Source organism: Manacus vitellinus, unplaced genomic scaffold (assembly GCF_001715985.3).
Source record: "Manacus vitellinus isolate BGI_N305 unplaced genomic scaffold, ASM171598v3 scaffold_1_pilon, whole genome shotgun sequence".
Classification (NCBI taxonomy): domain Eukaryota; kingdom Metazoa; phylum Chordata; class Aves; order Passeriformes; family Pipridae; genus Manacus; species Manacus vitellinus.
The window spans coordinates 51,817,169-51,839,464 of record NW_021939396.1 but is presented as its reverse complement, the minus strand read 5'-3'; the positions used below and the strand labels follow the sequence as shown (position 1 = coordinate 51,839,464).

At 38.2% G+C, this 22,296-nt stretch overlaps 1 protein-coding gene across 1 annotated transcript in view; it reads left to right on the top strand.

Moving 5' to 3' along the window:
* The window catches only part of PIEZO2 (piezo type mechanosensitive ion channel component 2), a 296,094-nt gene that overhangs the window by 255,789 nt on the left and 18,009 nt on the right, over positions 1-22,296 (top strand). The window contains exons 37-44 of the mRNA XM_029959391.1: positions 1,641-1,749; positions 3,451-3,519; positions 6,909-7,075; positions 9,771-9,946; positions 18,660-19,049; positions 20,369-20,627; positions 21,141-21,323; positions 21,743-21,995. Of these exons, the coding sequence (XP_029815251.1) occupies positions 1,641-1,749; positions 3,451-3,519; positions 6,909-7,075; positions 9,771-9,946; positions 18,660-19,049; positions 20,369-20,627; positions 21,141-21,323; positions 21,743-21,995 (1,606 nt within the window). The remainder of the gene's footprint in view (positions 1-1,640; positions 1,750-3,450; positions 3,520-6,908; positions 7,076-9,770; positions 9,947-18,659; positions 19,050-20,368; positions 20,628-21,140; positions 21,324-21,742; positions 21,996-22,296) is intronic.

The following is a 22,296-nucleotide window of genomic DNA, read 5'->3' as shown; positions in this document are numbered from 1 at the left end:
TAACATGATATTTGTAAAGAGTGCATGTTACAGATGGAGCATACCAGCTCCAAAGCCTAAAAGATACTGAACTGAAAGGTTGTCCAGTGGTAAAAATCTTACCTGTATGCACACAGTCTGCTCTTAAAAAATTTATAAATCAAATGCCTTTTCTTAATTCTAATTTTCTATCTCCTTCCTAGTCTGTCTTTTACTTCTAATTTCTTCATTCACACTATAACTGTGGCTAGCGTACACTTTCATAGTTAACTACAATAGCAGATGTTGACAGTCCCTAATTTTCAGTAAGTTAAAAGTATTTTTCCCTTTTACATTCATTTAATGTCAGTTTGACCATAAAAAAAAAAAAAAACCTTTAATGTTCCAAAGAAATTTGCATAGGAAAATTTTAAAGCTATAAACAAACCAAATAGAAATTCTACCATTCTGTCCTGTGAGGGGCAGTTCCAGCTTCACTGAGATACGCATATCGTTGTCATCGTCTGCATGTTTGTCTTGTGAATTAATAGAGCTGGTTTGTTACTGTGTTTTTTCAGCCGCATGCCTGAATCTGTGTGCTTGCCTGCCCTGTCTCTGTTGTCAGCCTGTGTTGCTTAGAAATAGAAGACAATGCAGTGCCAATTGAAGATGACTCCCATTTTTCAATGAAAACCATAAAATGAAAAAAAGAACATCTTTTGTCCTGTAGAGTTGTGAAGAAGATAAAGTTACTTTAGTTTCTGTTATTTACATACATAGGGGGTGAAAAATATGAGCTTTGCTGCTTTTTTTTTTCCTGTAGCCTTTCTTCACAGCTTAAGCAGAACTATTAAAAACTTACTTTTCAGTAGCTTTTTTTACTTTGATTTTTTCCCCCTTGATAACATTTATAAATATTTTGGGCCAATTTCACACTTCATGCAGTCATACAGGTCAACAGACTGTTGATCTGAGTGAGTGCTGTGAGCAGAATTTGATCCCATAAATCCCCCTTGATAAATAGGTAAGTATTACTGTATTCCTTTTACGACTGGAAAACCTGCGGCAGAAGGATTCATAAGTGACTTATCTGAAGCAACAAAGATAGGCATTGTCAAGATCAATGCAATTTGATAAATTCCTGACTGCCAGGTTTGGGACTGTGTATAGATAACAAATCCAAAATATTCCACTGGGATCTACAGAGGGGAAAAAAATATCTAAACTATGAAACATACACCAATACCCTTACAGAGATATCTCTACATCTTTTGATGCTTTAGTTAGTTGATTGCAGCACTTTCAAAGTTTCCATTACTCTACATCTTGCCTGTAAAATGGTAAAATAGGAATACGGAATTAAATGGAGAGATTCAGATGAGGTAGCCCATATGCACAACAAGGTATTAAGTCCCAAAGTTCAGAACGTGAATTTCTGTGGGTTCTAATGAAACTTGGTTCACCCACAAATATTTTCACATTTGGTTTTACGCTTACAAAAATAGCACATGAAAACTCAGCAGATCTGCAGTGGAGGTGTTTGATTTGGGATTAAAAATATTTTCTTACCTCTGCAGATCTGAATGCATTTACTTGAATTATATAGTGCTACTTGTGGCTTATTCTATGGCTTACTCTCAGAACATGAAGAACCTTGAAATAAATGAGTTTTTTCCCTCCAGTTTGTTTATCAAGCCTGGATTACTGACCCTAAAACAGCTCTACGACAGAGGCGCAAAGAGAAGAAAAGTTTTGGGAAAGAGAAACGAAGGCGAAAGGGGTCTGGGGATGGTATGTAGTCTTTTTCATTTTTAAAAATATAATATTAAATATTGCCTGTTTCTGCTAGTGGAAGGCAGCTGAGCTTTAGGGGGCAAGTGCTCTCATTTCTGATTAGGAACTGGAAAAATGAGTTTTAACTTTGACTGGTGGTCTTTCCCTGCACCAGCCCACGACAAGGTCAGCCATAGCCACGTCCTTCTGTTCTGCATAATACACATTGAGGGAGATGAAGGAGAAGACAGGATCTGTGTATTTCCATGGAGTTGCAAGACACATGCCCAGAACTTTTGGTAAATAGGAAGATTCAACACGTTGCAGAACACTTCAGCTATATGAAAACATTTGTGGGAGTACTTACAATAGAAAGCCATAACCCTTTGAAGATGTAACTTTATAAAGCAAAAAACCTGGTAGTTAACAGCATTACTTCAGAATATAGGAGTGTAAATGCCAGGTGTTTGCCCAGAATCAGGCAGAGCAAGGACATTACACTTTAACTCCCTCACCTCATAAAAAGCTTTATCTCTTTATCTTTTCTGTCCAGACTTTTCTAGAGTTGGTCAAAGTCACTTGTTTTGATGGTAAATTCATGTGTATTCCCAGGGAAAGGTGTTGAAGAACAGTTTCATGAGGGAGTTCCCAAAGAGCTGTAGTCCAAGTGGAGATGTAAGAAATATTCTATGAAATAGCCACACATTATTTCTTTTGGCCACATTTCCTGAAGAAATGTTGTTCCCTAAAGAAGTCTGAATTGATATGTGGGGAAGAATATCTAGAAATATTTTTCACTCTCCATGGTGTACTCATTGAGGAATGCAAATATCCATGAACTCCTAATTCAGAGAGAATTCAGTATGTAGCAAAAGGAAAACATGCAAATGTTAATAGGGTATTACTGGCACTTTAAAATCATTCATGCCACTCTGAAAAAAAATCAGTTTATAGGTGGTTTACATCTCTTCATATTTTTCTCCTTTTTTAACAAGAAAATAGAAATTCAAAAGCTTTTCTGGTCAGTACAGATGGGGAAGAAGGGAATACAGGCTGAATCAGCTAGACCTTTCCTCATTTGGGCATCTTCACCTGTAAAAAAGAGGGAGGTTTATAACTGGGCTGCTGCCACTGCAGCTGCAGGTGCAGTTATTGGGTATAAGATAGAAGGAAGGTCGTCTGCCCTTCATTTCTGCCTGCGATTCTACATCACTCTGTTGCTGCAGGCCTAAATAAAAGCACATGGCAGTTTCAAATCAACTCTGCTGCTTCATTTCAACCTAAAGGTCCCATTCAAATCCTTCAGGTTTGGTGGGTCAGAGGCAGGAGAAGATCAGAGCACTGAATCAGGATGCTCTTTGCAGCAGGTGAAGAAGTGAGCTCGAATATGAGTCAGCAGAAGGTGAGGCTGCTGAGTGTGGCTGAGGAGTTACTGAGAAATTATCTGAGTTTACACCAAGAGATGAACTTGCTCAGCAGCCTATCTAGTAAGAAAATGCCACTGTAAATTACAAGAGAGGGATGGTCATCCATTAAAACCTTTGCTGACAGGGTTGGCCCCTCACTTGAGTCCTTTCAAAATGGAAATGTACTGTCTGTTCTGATGATAGGTGAGGAACTAATCACTACTGCTTGGTAACTAGCATTTTCTAGCTTGAATGGCATTTACATTGTCCCTTCTATAGGTGTAACACTCACTGTTTCCCTTACTGTTTGCAGGAGGTGGCACTGATGCTGACTGTGAAGACAGTGAAGAGGAACCTGTCAAGAAGAAATCTGATGGACCAGGTATGAAGGCAGAACAAGGGTTCTTCTGCTGTTACAATGCAATTGTGACCAGTGGTATACCACAGAGAGAGCATTGCAATGACTCCAGCCTCGTGTCAAAGCCGCAAAATCCACAGTAACCAATGCAGTGGTAACTCCCTAACTACTGTCAGATTTTCAGCTGCAAGATTTACAAGCCTTGGGCATAGGAACGGCTAGTTCTGGGCTATTAGCTATTGCACTCATTCTCCACATACATTAGTAAATACATCTGTCAGCTCAGACTTGATCACTTCCTGTGTATTTTACTTTTAGAACAATTTAAGCTTAGGTTCCAGACATGATTACATAAAGTCCGTGTTAAAATCTCCATTGATTTTGAATATCTGTAATGCTATTTTTAGCACAAAGACCTTGTGGGGTTTTTTTCAGTGTGTTTTAGCAAGGTTAATATAATGCTTTTGTTTGTACTTACCTGTTCAGCAAGGTACAATAGTCGCCTCTAAAAAATTGTATTTTCCCAATCTTACACATCCTTATTCATAATCAGACTTAGGACTGTTCTACATAACAGAAGAAATGCCAGCAGTTTACAGGGTCTTGCCCATATTGAAAGTTTTCCTACAAAGAAGTTTATTAGATCATAAATCATAAGCTTGGCTCATTGTTTCTAACTGGAGTAAAAGAAGAAAATGGACTCTCCTCTTAAGTAAGTCTTCATCATGGCTTACTTTGTGTGAGACTTTGTCATTAAAAGCTATTTTTCTTCTCTATTTAAGATTGTTTCACAAAGTTTCAGTTAGAATTGTGTCCCTTAGTGAGTCACAGGGTGGAAGATGTTACAAGGATGTGGGAGATGTCATTTCTGTCTCACAAGGACAATGGTCTCAAATAAATGAGTTGCATTGGTATGGGGATGGGGCCTGGTGGGCTTTTTTATTTGTTACTTACTGGCAACACAGTTATCTGTGTTAAAACATTGAAGTTAATCACTCAAATGCATCTCCAGGGATATACTGTTAGTGCTACATGGGAGTTAGGGAAAAAGAAGGAGTTTTAAAAATAATTTATATTAGAAATAATCAATTTAAGGCACTTTATATTTTTGTTCAAATACTTTGACCATTCCTAGGCAAAATTTCTAAAGATGGTTAGAAAAATTAGACAGTAATTTGTAAGGAATCATTAGTATCATTCCAAACTTTAGATCGATTCCTTTCTGACACTCTCAGGCAGAGAGAAGCCTTGTCTGCATTTGACCTTTCTCCACCAAAAGTAAATATTTGTTTCATTTTTTGAGGATGTTTAGATGCAATTGATCCCCATAAGATTATTTTTAAAAAGTTTTGGAGAACAGCAAAGGTGCCAAAACAACTACAGTGTCATTAAAAATATGTGCTAAATCACCTCTATCCCAGAGAGAAAATGACCTTCCAGGTTAGACTGGAAGTGCTTGGCACCATGGTGAGACTATGGCATGCCAGTGACGGTCAACAGTAAAGAAAATGTTAACCTGGGAGCTGTGCTTCTCCTGAGATCAGCAGGAGAAGTTATATATCAGAGAAGAAGACTGTGGGTTAAAAAAGAATATTTACATGTTGTATATTTTTGTGTATGAGTGCTGTTTTCTTTTTACCTATTCATACTATTATCAGCAATTCAAAGTAAATTAATGGTTCTTGAAGTAGAAACAGTTTTACATTTAATTTCTAATTGTGAGATTTCCTTAACTTCAAGACCTGCATGTTGCATGAATAAAATTTAAGTAGATAACTCATACAACATCTCCAATTTTAAACTACATAGAAAAGGCCTGAAAAAAGAGTAAAATATCATTAAATTAATGATATGACCAAGAGAAGGGGCTAAATGCTCTTATGTTTGTGGGCAGCAGACCAATTCAGTGGCATTGCTCAGATAAATCGTACAAACTACCATTTCAGCATCTGCTTTTCAGGAACATACCACTAATGATTTTTTTCTTCATTTTCTCTACACATTTATGTGCATACAACCCTGCCTGCACACCCACAGACATGTGCATGTTCCTCTTCAGGAAATCTTTTGCTTTATTATAGCTTCACTTTTGCAGTCTTTGTAAGGAGTGAATGTGAGCTCCGTAGAGTTTTGCGTGCCATCTTGTGGTACAGCAACGAACTGAGGTTGTTGGAAGGGTCATACTTTAGCACACAAATTGGCTCCTTAGTATCTACGTCAAATATTTTGTCCCTGCATGGCAGATTATTGACAGTTTTCTACTATTTCTTAGGCTGGTTAATCTAAAATTCATCTTTATACTGGTGCTCTGGGCTTTGGAACCTAGCAGGGACAACTAGCTCTGGAACTGGCTAGCTGGAAAGAATTTTTTTAGTATTTCATAGATTCATGGAATCATAGAATGCCTTGGGTTGGAAGAGACCTCAAAGATCATCTAGTTCCAACCCCCCTACTATGGGCAGGGACACCTCCCACTAGACCAGGTTGCTCAGGGCCCCATCCAACATGGCTTTGAACACTTGCAACACTATATGAGAACTGTAGTGTGGTGTGCATGGTTGTGAGTGGAAGAAAAATTAGTTCAAAGTGCTGCTTTTTGGATGAGAAATGCAGTTACTAATGCTGACTGAACTACTGAAATGAGAAATTAACTTGAGACAGATGTGTTGAGCAAAATAAAGCTACTATTGTTTGTATAAACCCATAAGCCTTATTCATGGGAAAGTGTACTGTTTTGCCAAAATGGTGCAAAAATAAAGTTTTATAAATTATTATTTTTCCTAGTTGTTCTAGTTGACCTGAGATCACTGATGACACAGTGCAGCCTATTTAGAAAAACAGAGGCTTTGAAAACAGTAAATACAAAGATGTGTGTTTAGGAGGCTGGAAAACTGGGAGAGATTAAAAGACCGTTCAGGCAGGTTAGACTTTAAAGCTCAGCTAAGAAAGATTCAAGCACAAAAGGCCAAGTTTGTGCAGAAAGAAACACATACGAGTAAACAGACAGTTAAGAGGTCCAACTCAACAGGCTGGCTGAGCAGTTTTTCAGATCACAGGACCTGGGGATGTTGAATACTCTCAGGAGATGCTCGAATCCTTGGGTTTCATTTTACAGACCTGTGCATACTGTGTCTCTAAAATCAGGGACTGTTAGTATGACTAATGATTGGAGGATCAAGGACTTACAGGGTGGAAGAGGGATTCCAGATGATAAGCCTAGGCATACAGTCAGAAAATGGTCCAGACAGCCAAAAGGCCTCTAGCCATCTTCAGAGATTCCTTAGTATGACAGGGTCTCACAGACTGGATTGTTATTATTAGACAATGAAGGAAAAATGAATCTAACTCCAGGCAAAAGTACAATAAAAGATATTTGTGTTCATTAACTCTCTGTTGCTTTTTCCCTCCCTTAGATAACATCATCAAGAGGATATTTAATATCTTGAAGTTTACTTGGGTCCTTTTCCTAGCAACACTAGACAGTTTTACAGCTTGGCTTAATTCCATCTCAAGAGAACACATCGATATCTCCACTGTGCTAAGAATTGAGCGCTGTATGCTGACCAGGGAGATTAAGAAGGTAACGCCTTTGGTCTATTTTGTCTACTAATGCCATTTCCAGCTTGGTGAAAAGTGAAAGGTTGTCTTTTCAGATCACCGTAGTAAGGAGTAAAATTATAAAAATCTCACTTATACATGCATTTTAAAAATACATCTGGACTCTTTTACTGTGGCATTTATTAATGTAATAAATAATAAATCACATGACCCGGTTAGTTGAGGGTCCAAACAAGCAAATCCGTTTACTGGAAGCAAACAACACTTTTTCTATGCACTTTAAAACAACATGTGATTCTCTTAACCAATCACCATGTGGTACCCCAGTGCCCATGTGTGTTGGAGTACATTAGGGACTTCATTTCCCAGGATACCCCTTCCAGCATCCCTAAAACACACCCCCTACATTTTACTGCTTGCTGTTTGATAAATATATAAATAATAAATTATTTTATTTATTATCTGGACACAAAAGAAATTATTGGAAAAGTGATTCTTTGAGAGGTTAATATAAAATTTTGTCTGAAACACTTCTGTGACATAGTGTGGTTTTGAGGGGACAAAATAAATTTAAGAAGGGAGGAAAAGGCATGGCATTTTAAACAGCTCAAAAACTACCTCAGTCCACGTATTTCAGTCTTTTGTAGACCAACTTGCATTAGAAATGAATGACAACATATAGGCATAAATTTCTTCAATCATGATGAAGCTATGTGGTCCTTCACAAGCTAGCTGTGCGTTAGCAAAGCCCATTATTATCAAAGATTAATGCTGCTAGTGTAACTAGAAATGTATTTGGATCTTTCAGGTATAAGTAGATGATACCTTGAAGTTGGATAAAGCTTTCATTTTAAGCACCGGTATTTTTATATATGTCACTAGCTATCCAACTATTTCTTGGAAATCTGCCATTTTTAGTTCCTTCTAGTTTTTGTTAAAAGCCGAAGACTGTCTCAAGGATTAATTAGTCAAAAAGGTCAACAACGCATTATTACTCTTGACCTCAATAAAGCCTTCTATTGCCCAGCCACTGTCAATGTATGATGGCACAATATGATTCCTTCTCACTGCCCTTGATTCTTACAGTTTTAAAATTTATGCAGGAGCCAGGCTGACTGCCTTTCTCTGGCCATTACTTATTTGAGACCTTATTTTAATTGTTCTTTACTACTTTTCACCTCAACTTTCTGAGTTTTTCCTATGCTTTGTTCCCAGTAGGTTTAGTATTTATTTATGTATTTTAATTGCATGTTAGTAGGATGCTACTTTGATTAAAATAGAGCCCATATGTCCTTACACAGGCTTGTATATCCTACTTCAATCGTAAATCTTCTGATACTAGGGGCCCTTCTGTAGCATCCCTAAGTCTCTGTAGCAGCCACATGACAGTCATTGCTGCCCAAGAAAGGAGGCTCTCACTGCAGCCCTCATGGTGGCATGTTTCTTTGTCCAATGTAGAGTTGGGGACAGTTAATCTGATCTATTAATTCCTTTGGTATCTCTTCCAGCTGCAGAAGAACCTAAAATTGAGTCCTCCATCAGTTGTGAGGCCCTTTTCCTGTCACAACTCTTATCCTTTATCCCAGGCCTGCTGTGGAGCTAGAATGTAACCTGTGACATAGTTTCAAGTCAGGCTGTCATAATGGCACAAACATTTATCATTGCAGAAGCAACACAGCTTGTATACAAACAAACCTAATTAAAAACCTGGGTGTCAGATTTTGTTCTTAAGATTTAATTTTTTTTCCACAAAACATCAGATTTTGAATATTGTAGTTTTGAGTCACTGTAAAGGATCAGAGTTGAAATAATAGAAACTAATAATATTAGTAAAGGAAATACGGACCATATTTTAAACTACTTTTATTATTTTAGCTGGAAAAAGTCCTTGTGTAAGGCTTCATTATAAGTCAGAAAAATGACTGTTCAAGAATAGCAATCTCCCCTCTCAGTATATCATCTGCAGTCAATGCAACTGCGAGTGGAATGAGTTGGATGTGTTTCTACCTAAGAACAGTCTATAAAATTGTCAGTTTTATTCTTATGGCACACCTTTAGAATTCTGATTGCAATATCATAGCCAGAAAGACTTGATTCTGTGCCCAGATCTGGGCTGACAGTTAATAAAACCATCTTTTCGTGAACTTGTTTGATTGTGAAATCACAGAGAAAGAGTAGTCTTTGGTGTATTTTTCATGGTTTCTCAGCTGTGTCCATAATTCCGGAACAAATTCTGATCTTAGGACACTAATGAAAATCTAGATCAATTTGTACACGACCTGTTCCATTTTTTTTCTATTTAAAAATACTGCTACTGGACACTAATAAGATGTATGATTTTTCTTAGAGTCAGTGAAGCTATACCTCAAAAGATACCTCAAAAGTTGCTGGAGTACAAACTGAGACATGGTCTCAGTCCACACCTCATTCTCATGCTGAATAATCTGTAGTCCATGTAGCAGAGTTGTAGTGGCTATATATAGTGAAACTACATGGGTTGCTCCAGTTTTGCTTGAAAACCAAACACTTCGTGCCATGGTACTTTAAGTCAGAATCTGACTTGCACTCTGAAAAGGAACTACAAATGGGAGTTATTATTTACTAGGCAGCTGTTTGCACAGTCCTTAATCTAGTCCTTGCCAAATGACAGAAGAAACTAATTTCTTGAAGAATAGTTCCCCCCTGCAATGTACGTCTACTTCTACTCTCTTCCGCAGGGAAATGTTCCAACACGGGAGAGCATCCATTTGTATTACCAGAACCACATGATGAAACTTTCTGAGGAGTCGGGACTGGACTCAATTGATAAAAATCCCAGTCAAGCTTCTGGTTTGCAAGCATCTGAAAGAATGGATAGCTTAGATTCAGCAGCTTCTCGTGACAGTATCTCCAGGTATTGATTTAATTTTATTTTGTGAAAGATAGCGGGTTCATGCAGTAGACCTAATACTAGATAACATCTAAGTACTGATGAACTTTCTGATCAATGTTGAATTCTTGGTTTGATTTTTCCATTTTAATAGTGAAAACTGATATATGTTACTATTCCTTTATAGTGGTGGACTCGGTTGTTAGCTTGACTCCTTTTCCACTGCATGACTACCCCACTGCTTTCTGTTCCCCCTACAATTAGGAATCATTGGCAGGGGTTCTGTTCTCGTGAAAAGTAATGGAAAATAAGCTGAGGTTGCTTCTTGGATAGTGGTTTAGGAATTCAGGCAAGTAGTTTGGGGAGTAATCATTCATTGTGAATGTTTTATCTTTGTAAAATAAATTGTTGTCTGTTGCCCTCAAATCAAAAAAGGCTTTACATAGAAAGAGATTCTGCCTTTGGGAGGACAAAATCCCCCTCTCATATCCACAGGGCAAAAAATGTTTTAAGAGCCTGATTTCCTAACTGCTATGATTACAGTTCAACAGAGTTACACATTTGTTAATCAAATAACCATAATAGTTCAGAAAAACCACCATCGTCATTCCTTTTTGAAAACAGATGCCATCAAGTCCCTTGCCAAAACTACTGCATGCTCCTGCTGCTTCATGAACACAAAGGCACACACATGCACTTTCTTTTACAGAGGCGGCCTGTTCCCACCATGCCCCTGGTGTTCTTGACTTTTAAGATACTGCAGAAATTGTCCAACATGAGGGGGAGAAAGGAAGGCTTTGGAAATCCAGCTGTTTTATAATCCATTGCCTTCCGCTGTCTCCTGTTTTTCTCTGAAGTGGGCGGTATCATATTGTGTTTGATACTCCCAGCAAACCCAGAACCTTCTGTGTACAGTAAATCATGCTTAGCTGTTACTAATGACATATGGGTAGATGTCAGCAGACTGAAAATAATGAGGGCTTGTCTTCCTTTGATATTATTGAAAAGCAAGTTTGAGAGAGTGTCTGTCTAGGAGTACTATGCTTCAACAAAATATCCACAAATTTCTCCCCAGGGTAAGCACTGGACTTTGAGAGGTTCACTCCAGTATAAACATCAAATCTGAGCAAATCTTTCTCAGTGGTTAGTTACCCAACTAAGCAAACTTTGTGTTTTGTCTCAAAGTTTTACAAGAGTCGAATGATGTGAGAAAAAGTATAAAATCAAATTCTGTTAACCAGCTCTCTTGGAACCACTTGGATATTTGCAGGGCAAGTTATAACTCCACAAAGTTCAGTCTCACCTAAAGAATAAATAGTTATATCAGTCCTGCTTTCATTATGTAGTTTTTGGTCACACTGTTTACTGTAGATAGAAGAAGTCATCATTATTATACAATCATGTTTATCAGGAACTTTAACTTTAACAAAGGGAAGCCAATTCCAAAATTAATTATAAAAAGGAAAAACAAATCTTGTAATTTTCATATATAGATTTTACTTCTTCAGTGAGATTGTATCCAGTGTTGAGCTCCACTTATGCGTTTTTTTCAGAATAACCACACATTTTTCACTCTGCTTTGAGCACACTTTTACATGTTTAAGATCTCGTTTCAAACTCAGAGAATTCAGTGATTCTGTGGTTCTGCTTTGCAACAGAAAAAGTTAAATTTTTAACGTGTGTTTCTGTCATCTTCATTTCCTTAGAAGAAGTCACAGGATTTATCAACAAAGGAATAGCAAAGGCAGTATTAGAACTGATTTCTCTAATCTCAAATTCTCTTTCTGGTAATGAAAAATCAAATATTCTTGCACTGAGTATTTACAAATTGTGGACATCTGCTATTATAGTAGAGGAAGCAGTAATGAGTCTGTTGATTGAATGATAATGCCCTCTGTTTATTGTGGCACACTTGCATATCTCTTTCAGGGATTACAGAAGTGCTTTTGACCTTTTTCAGAAATGTGAAATGTTTTAAACTTCATGTGAGTTTATTGAGTAATATTTTTTGAATTATCAAACAAGAGAAGATGGCATGTTATATTTCAAAGTAATGATTTCCAGTAAATGTAGAAGTGACTAATTAAATCTAAAGATTCCCTGTGATCGGGGATCTTAGGTTGCAGTGGAAAACTTTTGGGAAGGGGAAGAGTGTTTCTGTTCCATTTATCCTTTGGTTGTATTACACAAAATTCTGTAGTGGACATTAGGTTCATGAGTAAGGTAAGCACGTCCAGAAGTTCAGAGGAATGCTGAAGTCCAGAAGCTATTCCATTATAATAAGACATAATCCTTACTACTCAGGACAGAAATTACTGTAGGTATCTGCTCAGTGCTCTAAACACTGGGTATCTAGAGAGAACCCTCCTCATCAGTTGCAGGAACTGTAAATTTCTTGTGACATTCAGAGCTGACCATCATAAGTCTAATCCAGGGATGTTGTTCTTACCCTACATAAAGTTCTAAAAGGACATTTGTATAGTATCCTTTGTGGGGTTTTCTCTTTTACTAGAGCTCTCACTTATTCTCAGTCATTTTTCCACTGAGTAGGTAGAGATAAAATGAGGTATTCACAAAGCATTTGTTTGGTTTCTCTTTATGTATCCTAAAGGCAAAGTGCAAAGTTCACATGGGCCAGAAGGAGAAGAGATTGATGTTGATCCTTACCAGGCTATTTGAGAAATACCACCAGAAGGGATTGGGAGGTAGCATGATAGAGCATTTGCTGCAGATTGTTTTCATTTGACTGATGAACTGCTTATTAGGTTAAACAGCTTATGAATTTCTGTAAGGTGATTAGGAACTTATTAAAACTAGTTGGCTGCCCGTATGGGACTTAGCCTATCATTATGTAGCAGCAGCTAGACACAGGTCCTAGGTCAGATTTTGCAATATCCAAGGGTTTGTATTCAGTTCAGTTTGTATTAATTTTTGTCGATCACAGATAACATTTTCAGTTCCCAACTCTACCTTTGTGTAGACTTTTATAGGAGCTGCAGGTGGGAGCCTCTGACCCTCCTGTAAGAGTAAATATACAAGTGTAGTCTGAGTGTTTGTGAACATCACTTTTTATTGATGTTTCCCTCACCAGAAGGGACAATAAGGCTTGAGGCAGGGAGAACTGGAGAAGTAACTTTTGACTAGTGAGGTAGGAGAAAGGATGAAGGGAGAATCCCCACTTGGGCTGGATCAAAGTCCAGTTTAGGACTGTGAATGTTAGTAATTGTTTGGGATTTTTACTTGCAGGTGTGGGGAATGTAGTAGTTAAAACAGATAATGCCATTCAGTAACCAGCTCATGGACAGAAAAAAAAAAAAAAACAACAGAAAAATTTGTAAGTCAACCCTTAAGCTAATAAACTCTTTGGGAAGGGTAAATTTGTTTAGCAAAAAGGAAGTCATTAACTTAGAAATTTCCCACTCATTGAGGATAAAAACATCTCTGCGCTATATATATCCTCATTTGAACTGAATGCCTGATCAACTTTATATAAAATGCTTGAACTCAGGGCTTTTAATGAACATTCAATTTAAAATACCTAGTCCTTGAGTGATTTCAAGAAGCTAATGCTTTTCAAGATCTCCAACAACACGAATTTGAAGTCATTCAGGAAGATATACTTGAATCAAATTTACATGACAGTCAATTACTTGAGTCAACAGCAGCTTTGTCCAGTGTAAATCTCTACACTTTACTAGTGTTCTCAGTTCTTCCATGTTCGGAAGCATGTCCCTAAAGTACATAAAGAACATACAGACTGTGCTGCAAGTGTTGTCTCGTACACATATCCTGACATTCGAGGATACAGAGCAGCTGCTCAGTCAATAATTATTCTGATGATTCATTCTTCATTTAAAACAGTTTTAAACCAAACATTGAAGGCACTGTTTTTATCCATTGGGATTACTAGATATTTTTCCTTTGATTTTCTGGGAACCAGGTCAGGACTTCCATGTCTGGGAGGGCAGCTGGCATATGTTTCTTCCATAGAAAATATATGAACGGGCATGTACTACTTTGATTTCAACAACTGCTCTGCTTAAGGCTCTTGGAAAGTTCCTTTGAACTATGCATTTAAAATACTTCAACACCTTAGTAATAGGTGTTTCCCTTCAAAAGAATAAACTCAGCCCTTGAGATCTAAAATAACACATGCATAACATTGTAGCACATAGACAAAAGGCAATATGCAAAACTATATTTTCTACTTGCAGCCATCTCCCCATATTTTAGCAGCAAAACCTCACTGATAAAGCAATGGCCTGGCTTTATTCCATAGTTGTGGAAACGTCCTCCCTCAAGACCCTCCCAAGCGACTAAAACAGCTTCAACCAATTCCCATGCTGCTGAATCAGGCCTCTAGGGCAGATCTCCTGTTCCCCTAGGAAGCAGCATTTTCTGCTTCATCAAAACCATGCACCGTGCAGACAGCCCTTCAGATTTTGTCTGGAGGACCCTGTGTGCCTTTGTGCACACACAGAAATAATAAAGTGGCCATAAAGGGTCTTGTCCAAGTGAACTGGCAGGACAGAGGTGCCCCTGCCATTAAGACTGTTCTTAAAGAAAATATTTCACAGTACTTTTGGTATCTTGGTGATTCTTTTCTTCTGTTCAAAGACCAAGGTATGCTTTCAGCCTCAGCCTATTCTGTCAAAAAACATCATCAGTGAGGGTAGGCCTAAGAATAATTGCTTCTTTGTTCCACATATTTTGCTGTTTCCTCCGCATTTTCCTTAAGGCAGTAATAGCAAACTGTCACTTCAGGCCAGGAGATTTTTTTTCCTCACTTCAAGCTAGCAAAACCAAACTAACATGGAAAACATCATTGTGCTTCCTTTCTGACCTCTTTCCCAATTCTATATGCCCCTGGACAAACATAATGCTTACCAAAGAAGCAAATTCCCTGCTGCTGCTGCTCAGGTGTAACACAGCTGGACTCAAAAGAAGAAAAGTAGAGCGTAAATCCTGCATTTTGTGATTCCTTCTTCTCTCATTCTGTTTGAGAGATTCAGGCAGGTCACTACATGCATTAGAACACCAGGTCACTCAACTCATTTCATAGACATCTGTGTTTTTCAAAGATTTTTACAGGAGAAATAATCCTCTTACCTACCATATGTCATTAAGGTATTTGTTTCTTTCCTGTTGCTATGTTAGATGCTTATATTTAATTATGTACTTTCTTTCTCATAACTCATCCCGTTCTTCTTTTCTCCAGTAACACATAAATGCTCAATGTATGGTGTATGTCTCTGGTTGTCCTGTTGTATTTGATAAGTGAAAGGAGATAAGGGTTTACTTATAAGGGTTACTTATATCTGTTCTTTATCTCAAGATGCGCATGTTACCAGTTTTGAAATACTTTAAGCTGTGATTGAAATAAATTAAATCTTCTGGAAAGAATCATCAGGGATTCCTAGTAAATATCAAAATAAATGCCATCTCATGCAGAGCAGGTTGTATTTGGCATGCATCTACCGGCTAAGTAACATATCTGATTTGGCTCTTTGGCTCAAAAAGAGGATTAACCAATGTCTGACAGCTATTTTGCTATTTGTGGAATATGAGCTATTAAGTTTTAAGGGCTCTTTTAGTAAATTGTCTTGTACCTGTACAAAAAGGTTCAGCACAGTATATCATTAATAAAATAGAATACGTACAAAGGAGATCACTTCCCAAAACACTCTTGTGGAATTTGGAAATTTTAGGAGCAAAGAAACAAAATAAAACCTGCTCACATATGTGAGTCTGTGCCCTGGAAAGCATGTAGAGCACTCTGTTGGTTTCATATCTTCTTGAATATGAATAGATGGTTGTTAACCTTCTGTAGCCCCTATATGAATTTGACCATGGGCAAGCTCAGCGTAGAAATGTGTTTTCGTGGTGACTCTAAACAAATCCTTATCTTCTCTCTGAACCTTTTCTCTCTGTGTCAGTGTTTTGCTGCATGGCAAGCATATTTACTGAACCATGTGTAATACCATTTGTATTTAACACTGTCTTTATAACTGTTTGCGCTGCTAGCTGCTACACTGAAGCAACCATGCTGTTCTCAAGGCAGTCAACCCTTGATGATTTAGATGGACCAGACACTGTTCCTAAAACAAGTGAGCGCGCTCGACCTAGGCTTCGTAAAATGCAGAGCATGGATATGTCCTCCTCATCAGCTGACAGTGGCAGTATAGTGTCAAGGTGCTTAACTCATGCATGCTTTGTTCACTCGTTTACCCATACCGTTATACTTACTGCAGTGTACATGAATTTGCTTTTGCAGATACGTGGTGTGCAGAGTGGTTTGCATGGTTAATGGAAGCTTTACTCCCTTCTGTGTTGTGGCATGGTTTTGAGATTCAAAGTCAGGATCATAATCTAGGATTCATTTGTTGTTTCACTTCTTATTCTTTTTTTTGTTTTGTTCTATTTTTCATCCTTAATTCATGTAATTTTAAAAGTTGCTCGATTACTTTACACTGGTTGTCTTAAAAACAGGCTGAAGTCTGTATTTAATCACCTAAGAAAGTGTCTGATTTTCAGAGTTACTGAGCTGATGCTTGTTCTTAAATTGGAAGCTGGAAGTTTCTCAGATAATCAGTTATCCTAAAAATGGAAATAAATGTCTAATTTTAGAAACTAAGATAGATGATGTCAGCCTTGGTTTTTCAATTTTTAGTTTTCCCCATATAGGAAAGATTACTAAATCTGTTTTGGTTACTTTACCACTGAGTAAGGTGTTGGAATTAAGAATGTAAAAATAGCTGTGAAAAGATAGTGAATAATATTAATATCCAACGAAAGAGAGAACTGTTCAGGGCTGTTCGCTCACTTTTTAGCAGGTAAAAACCAGAGATGGCATTGGGAAGCAGTATTTCAACTAGTATTATAAATATGAAATTTTATGGCATCGTTGTCTTTCAGTGTTGAAAGTGGTTTACAGATTTTTGGTGTCATTCCGTTTTGAAATTATGGATTTTTATGATTTTGTGCATTTTAACCAGGATGAGTGCTACCGTGAATCGTCAAAACACACATCATCATAAGTGTTACATGTTCTAATTAAAATGCTGCTACAAATAAAGTGATCAAACATAGCCACAATAAGTTTATAAGCAGTGTAAAAGAAAAAGAGATGGAACTTAGTTTTTAATTTTGGCAGAAGGTAGTGCCAGATGGCTTTGCCAGTGCCAGTTTTCTGTAAAGGGTTATACTTTAGGTGAAAATATTGCTCATTTCATAGGAGCTATGTGAAAACTAGTTTTGTCTCTGTTGAGATACATGGACATGCAGCCAACAAAAGACACTGAGTTGTCTAACCCGTAGACACCTGTTGTCTAACCTATGGAGAAGGACTGGAATAGAGACTAAAAAGAGAAAGAGTGATTCTGAGGGGAGAGGTGAAAAAATACTTGTGAGGGATGGAAAGGGTAAAAGCAGAGCCAACAAATATGACATTCAGATTCCCATCTGGAGTCATCAGGCTACATGAATTTACAACAATTGAGACTGCTGCAGTACACAGAGCATTAAGAGAGAAAGTGATTATGGACTACTGCATTCAGCTCTGGGACAACCAACATAAGAAGGAGATAGACCTGTTGGAGTGAGTTCAGAGGAGGGTCACAAAGATGGTCGGAGGGCTGCAGCACCTCTCCTATGGAGACAGATTGAGGTAGCTCAGGCTGTTCAACCTGGAGAAGAGAAGGCTTCAGGAACACCACATAGCAACCTTCAAGAACCTAAAGGATGTCTAAAAGAGAGATAGCAAGGGATTTTTTACAAGGGTATGGAGTGTCGGGACAAAGGGTAATGGCTTTACACTAGAATTGAGTAAGTTTAGATTATATATTAGGAAGAAATTCTTCACTCAGAGGGTGGTGAGACACTGGAACAGGTTGCCCAGAGAAGTTGTGGATGTTGCATTCCTGGAAGTGTTCAGGGCCAGGTTGGATGGCATTTTGAGCAACTTAGTCTGGTGAAAGGTGTTCCTGCCCACGGCAGGTGGATTGGAACTAGATAATCTTTAAGGTCCTTTCCAACTCAAACCATTCTATGATCCTATGCAAAGCCAAGAATAAGGAAGGTGAATCAAGCAGAAAACTGATCAGAGTGAATAAGGACAGTTGAAAAAGAAAATAGGTACATGCAGAAGTAAAGCAGGCAGATAAAGTAAAAATGAAGACTTTATTGAAGAACATAGAACAATCTAAAGGTAAGCAACATACCCTGTTACTGGAACAGTTTGGTAATCCAGGTTGTATTTCTTCATGTCAGCAATTTACATGTTCTTTTATTTGAAATTAGAGTTGGTATGTGTGTGTTCAGCTCATGTTCCAGTCGCATACAACACCCATACAGGGGTTGTTAAAAGCACCATGTGTAGAAGGAACCCCATGGAGCATGCCTTTAATAGATGTAATAGCAAGTCTTGGCTCTGGTCAGAAAGTGTTTGAACTACTTTCAGAAAGTTAGTGTAGTTTCTCATTTGCCCTTTACTGCTGTGAAAACATAATGAATCACTCTGAGTTCAGTGGGATGTCATTCAGGGAGCAAATAGACCCAGATGTTCCATCTGTGTAAGAGGAGATCATGATGATATCTTTTCTATCAGAGCATATGAACTTTGAAGGCCTGGGAATGCAATGGGGTTGCTCAGCTGTCTGCATAAAGGTACAATTAACAAATTTTGCTTGGTTGTGAGTCTTGTAAACGGCAGCTCACTCTCTTCATCCATCTCCGACAGTGAACCTACGCAGGTCACCATGCTCTATTCTCGTCAGGGAACAACAGAAACCATTGAGGAGGTAGAAGGGGAGCATGAAGAGGAAGGAGCTCATTCTGCATCAAAGTTGGAGGAAGAAGAGGTGGAAGATTATAGCCTGGATTCAGAAGGAGCTGCCTACACTCCTGATACCGATGTGCCATTGTACTCCACGGTGGATAGTAATGCAGAAGCTCCACCTTCCTACAGCAAAGCTGTCAGCTTTGAACATCTTCCCTTTGGGTCCCCAGATGACTCAGCTGGTAAGAGTCTCATGATGGTGAGCCCAGATGACAGCCGGACGGACAAACTTGATACCATTCTCCCCCCACTGACGCATGAGCTAACAGCTAGCGAGCTGCTTCTGAACAAGTAAGACCTTATGACAAGGAAAGATTGTGGGTCACAATGTGTAAAGTTTTGTCATTACTTTGTTTTTTTGTCTCAGAACTAGCCTGCAGTTTCTGATACACAGACCATGTTCTAAGTTTGGTTTAAGGGAAGAAGCTCATTTCCTGTGCAGTTTTTCTAATTACTGATTTTTAAATTATTCAAATTCATCTTAGAAGGAATCTCTGCTTTCTCCCTAGATACCATATTTAATTGTTTCAATTAGCACCGAATTTCTGTGCTGCAATTATCATGGGGTCAAGGGCTTTTCTAAGAATTTATTGTGGAGAAGGCTTCTCTTCTCCAGGCAGCTGTGATTTCAAGTGAGTTTCCTCCAGGACTATCTGGGAAAAGATTCTCCTTTAATTATTTTTGATTACTATAAGGCAAACTGGCCTTCAGCAGTTTCTTTTAAAGCCAGTAGGAGCTGAGAACTGTGTAGAGAGACCACCTTGCTAAGTACTTTCATAAGTTCCTCTCTTTGCCTGTTAGACACTGTGCTCAGTAGCACAACCAGCACTGAGGTGGGGATGGTGCCACTGCACTTCTTCATCTGCTTTCTGACCTGACTCAGATGGGGAGAACTCCCCCAAATGCAGGGACAAAATCTTAAACCATAGAAATGTCTTTCAGCCTGACTGCATCTGGAGAGAGAGGGGATATGTAGATCTGACTTCGTCAGATGCAATGTCATGTCTTCTGGTTTTCCATAGTAATTTTTGCTTTTCAGTAAGATCTATTCTCAGACCAGGACACTCTTTATGAAAAGCAGAGAGAATTATGAATGTGTATGAAAGTCACTGTTTTTTATATTTATTTAAGTCTTGTAAAGATTGGACATATCTAATGCTCAAGGACATATATTGTGTTCTGATCTTATGTCCTGGGACTATTCATAATGTAGGTCTCATGATGTACCTCTGTTTTCTTTCCAAGTTCCTATCTGTGTTGATAAATCAGATAGGAATTCACACCAGTATGGTGTGATTTCCATGAGACATGTTGGTTGGGCAGCTGTAGGAAAGTGGTGTTTGTAGAAGTTCTTAAGCCAGGCCGACACCCTGGGTAAATTTAAAAGCTGAAGAACAGTGTTTTTAGTTATTTTGCCAGAAATTCTTGTTTTCTGAGCTTAGAATCAGGCTATTTGTTTATAATACTAAATATTTTCTTTTTATTTTTTTCCCTCTGTTGAACTAAGCAGCAGAATTTAATATTTTTCAAAAGGAAAAATAGTTGCAATTTGAAAAGCAGCTCTTGTGAAGTTCATTTTCATTTCATTTATGGTACTCTGCTCCTCACAGGATGTTTCATGATGATGAGCTGGAGGAGTCAGAGAAGTTTTATGTTGGTCAGCCTCGAGTCTTGCTCCTTATTTATGCCCTGTACAATACGCTGGTGGCCCGGTCCGAAATGGTGTGCTATTTTGTGATCATCCTTAACCACATGATCTCTGCCTCTATGATAACCCTGGTACTTCCCATCCTTATATTCCTGTGGGCCATGCTGTCTGTTCCTCGACCAAGCAAACGTTTCTGGATGACAGCCATTGTCTATACTGAGGTATGCTGCTGTTTTTTGCAACCCCATGTCTAACACAGAAAAGGTAATTTTAAGTCTTGCATGATCTATTTTCTGATTTTGATCTCTAGAGTCAAGGGCCTCTGGCCCTTCCTATTAATATAAATATTTGCTATCATCCCTGGCAATTTCTGTGGTATGGAAAGATCTTTTTTGTTATTTTTTTCATTGCAATGAGCAATATCCTTCCTGGCACAAAATGCAGTTATCACAAGAGCAGACCATTTGCAAGCAGTTACTGTGTAATTATTAATCAAGAGACAGTAATCACTGCTTGTGGTGTCTCAAGTACCACTGAGCATCATATGTTGGTGAATGTTGATTGACTTTATTACTGAAGAAATGTGTAGTGTTATTCCTCTCTGGCAATGAATATGCTTGTTTATCTTCTCATAAAATTGACAGAATAGTCATATTTCTCCCCTCTTAATGTCCCAAGGCTATTATATCTGACGTGCTTATAAAACACCCAAAGTGTGTTTTGTTTCTGAACAGGTAGCCATTGTCATCAAGTACTTCTTCCAGTTTGGCTTCTTTCCTTGGAATAAACATGTGGATTACACAAAAGATAAACCTTACCATCCACCCAATATTATTGGCATTGAGAAGAAAGAGGGTTACGTGCACTATGATCTTGTTCAGCTTCTTGCTTTGTTCTTCCACAGATCCATTTTAAAGGTAATCTGGTTTGATAATAGTTTCTTATTTTATATATATATATTTAATTATAACTTTTTAAGTCACTCATGATATAGGAAAGTCATTCATTTAGATATCAGGAAAAATTTCTTCACTGAAAGGGTTAATAAATATTTAACTGGTTGCCCAGGGAAGTGGTTGAGTCACCATCTCAGGAGATGTTTAAAAGACATGTAGATGTGGCACTGAAGGGACGTGGTTTAGTGGTGGATTTGGCAGTGATGGGGTAATGGTTGAACTGATGATCTAAAAGATCTTTTGCAACCTAATTTTATGATATCCAGCACAATGAATTAGTCTTCCTCATTGTGAACGTGAGACTGAGTTTAGCAATGCCTGTAAAAAATACAGATGTGTCAGAAATACAAGGTTGATATGCTTTCTTCTTTTCCCACTAGTGCCATGGACTGTGGGATGAAGATGAGAAAGGAGACAGCTCCAGTAATAAAGAGGATACCGATGATGAGCTCTCTCTGACAGGAGGCAGGAGAGACTCTTCTGCCTCATTGAAATCTGTCAATCTTGCTGCATCAGTGGAGTCCATCCATGTCCACTTCCCTGAGCAACAGACTGCCATCAGGAGGAAGAGCTCTAGCAGCATATCACAGCTTTCACACAGGTCCAGCTTCTCCTCACACAGATCTAAGAGAGGTAAATGTCATGGCATTACTGGGATTTGAAGAGCAAACATTCATTTCCCATAGAATCATTCTACTGAAACTTTGTGCTGGTTGCTGCAGAGCTCCCAGGGGCTACTGAATGCTGCTACTTCTCAGTGATGAAGTAGGATATGAACCAATGTAACTTCATGTTTGAACACACTCCAAGCCCTCTTAAAGTTCAAATGGAGAGCCATACTTTGTGATTCATTATGCTTTTAAAATTACATTATCCAAAAGCTGGGAAAGGAATGCTCAGTGTGGCCCAGATCCAGAAATTCTGGTTCAGCATA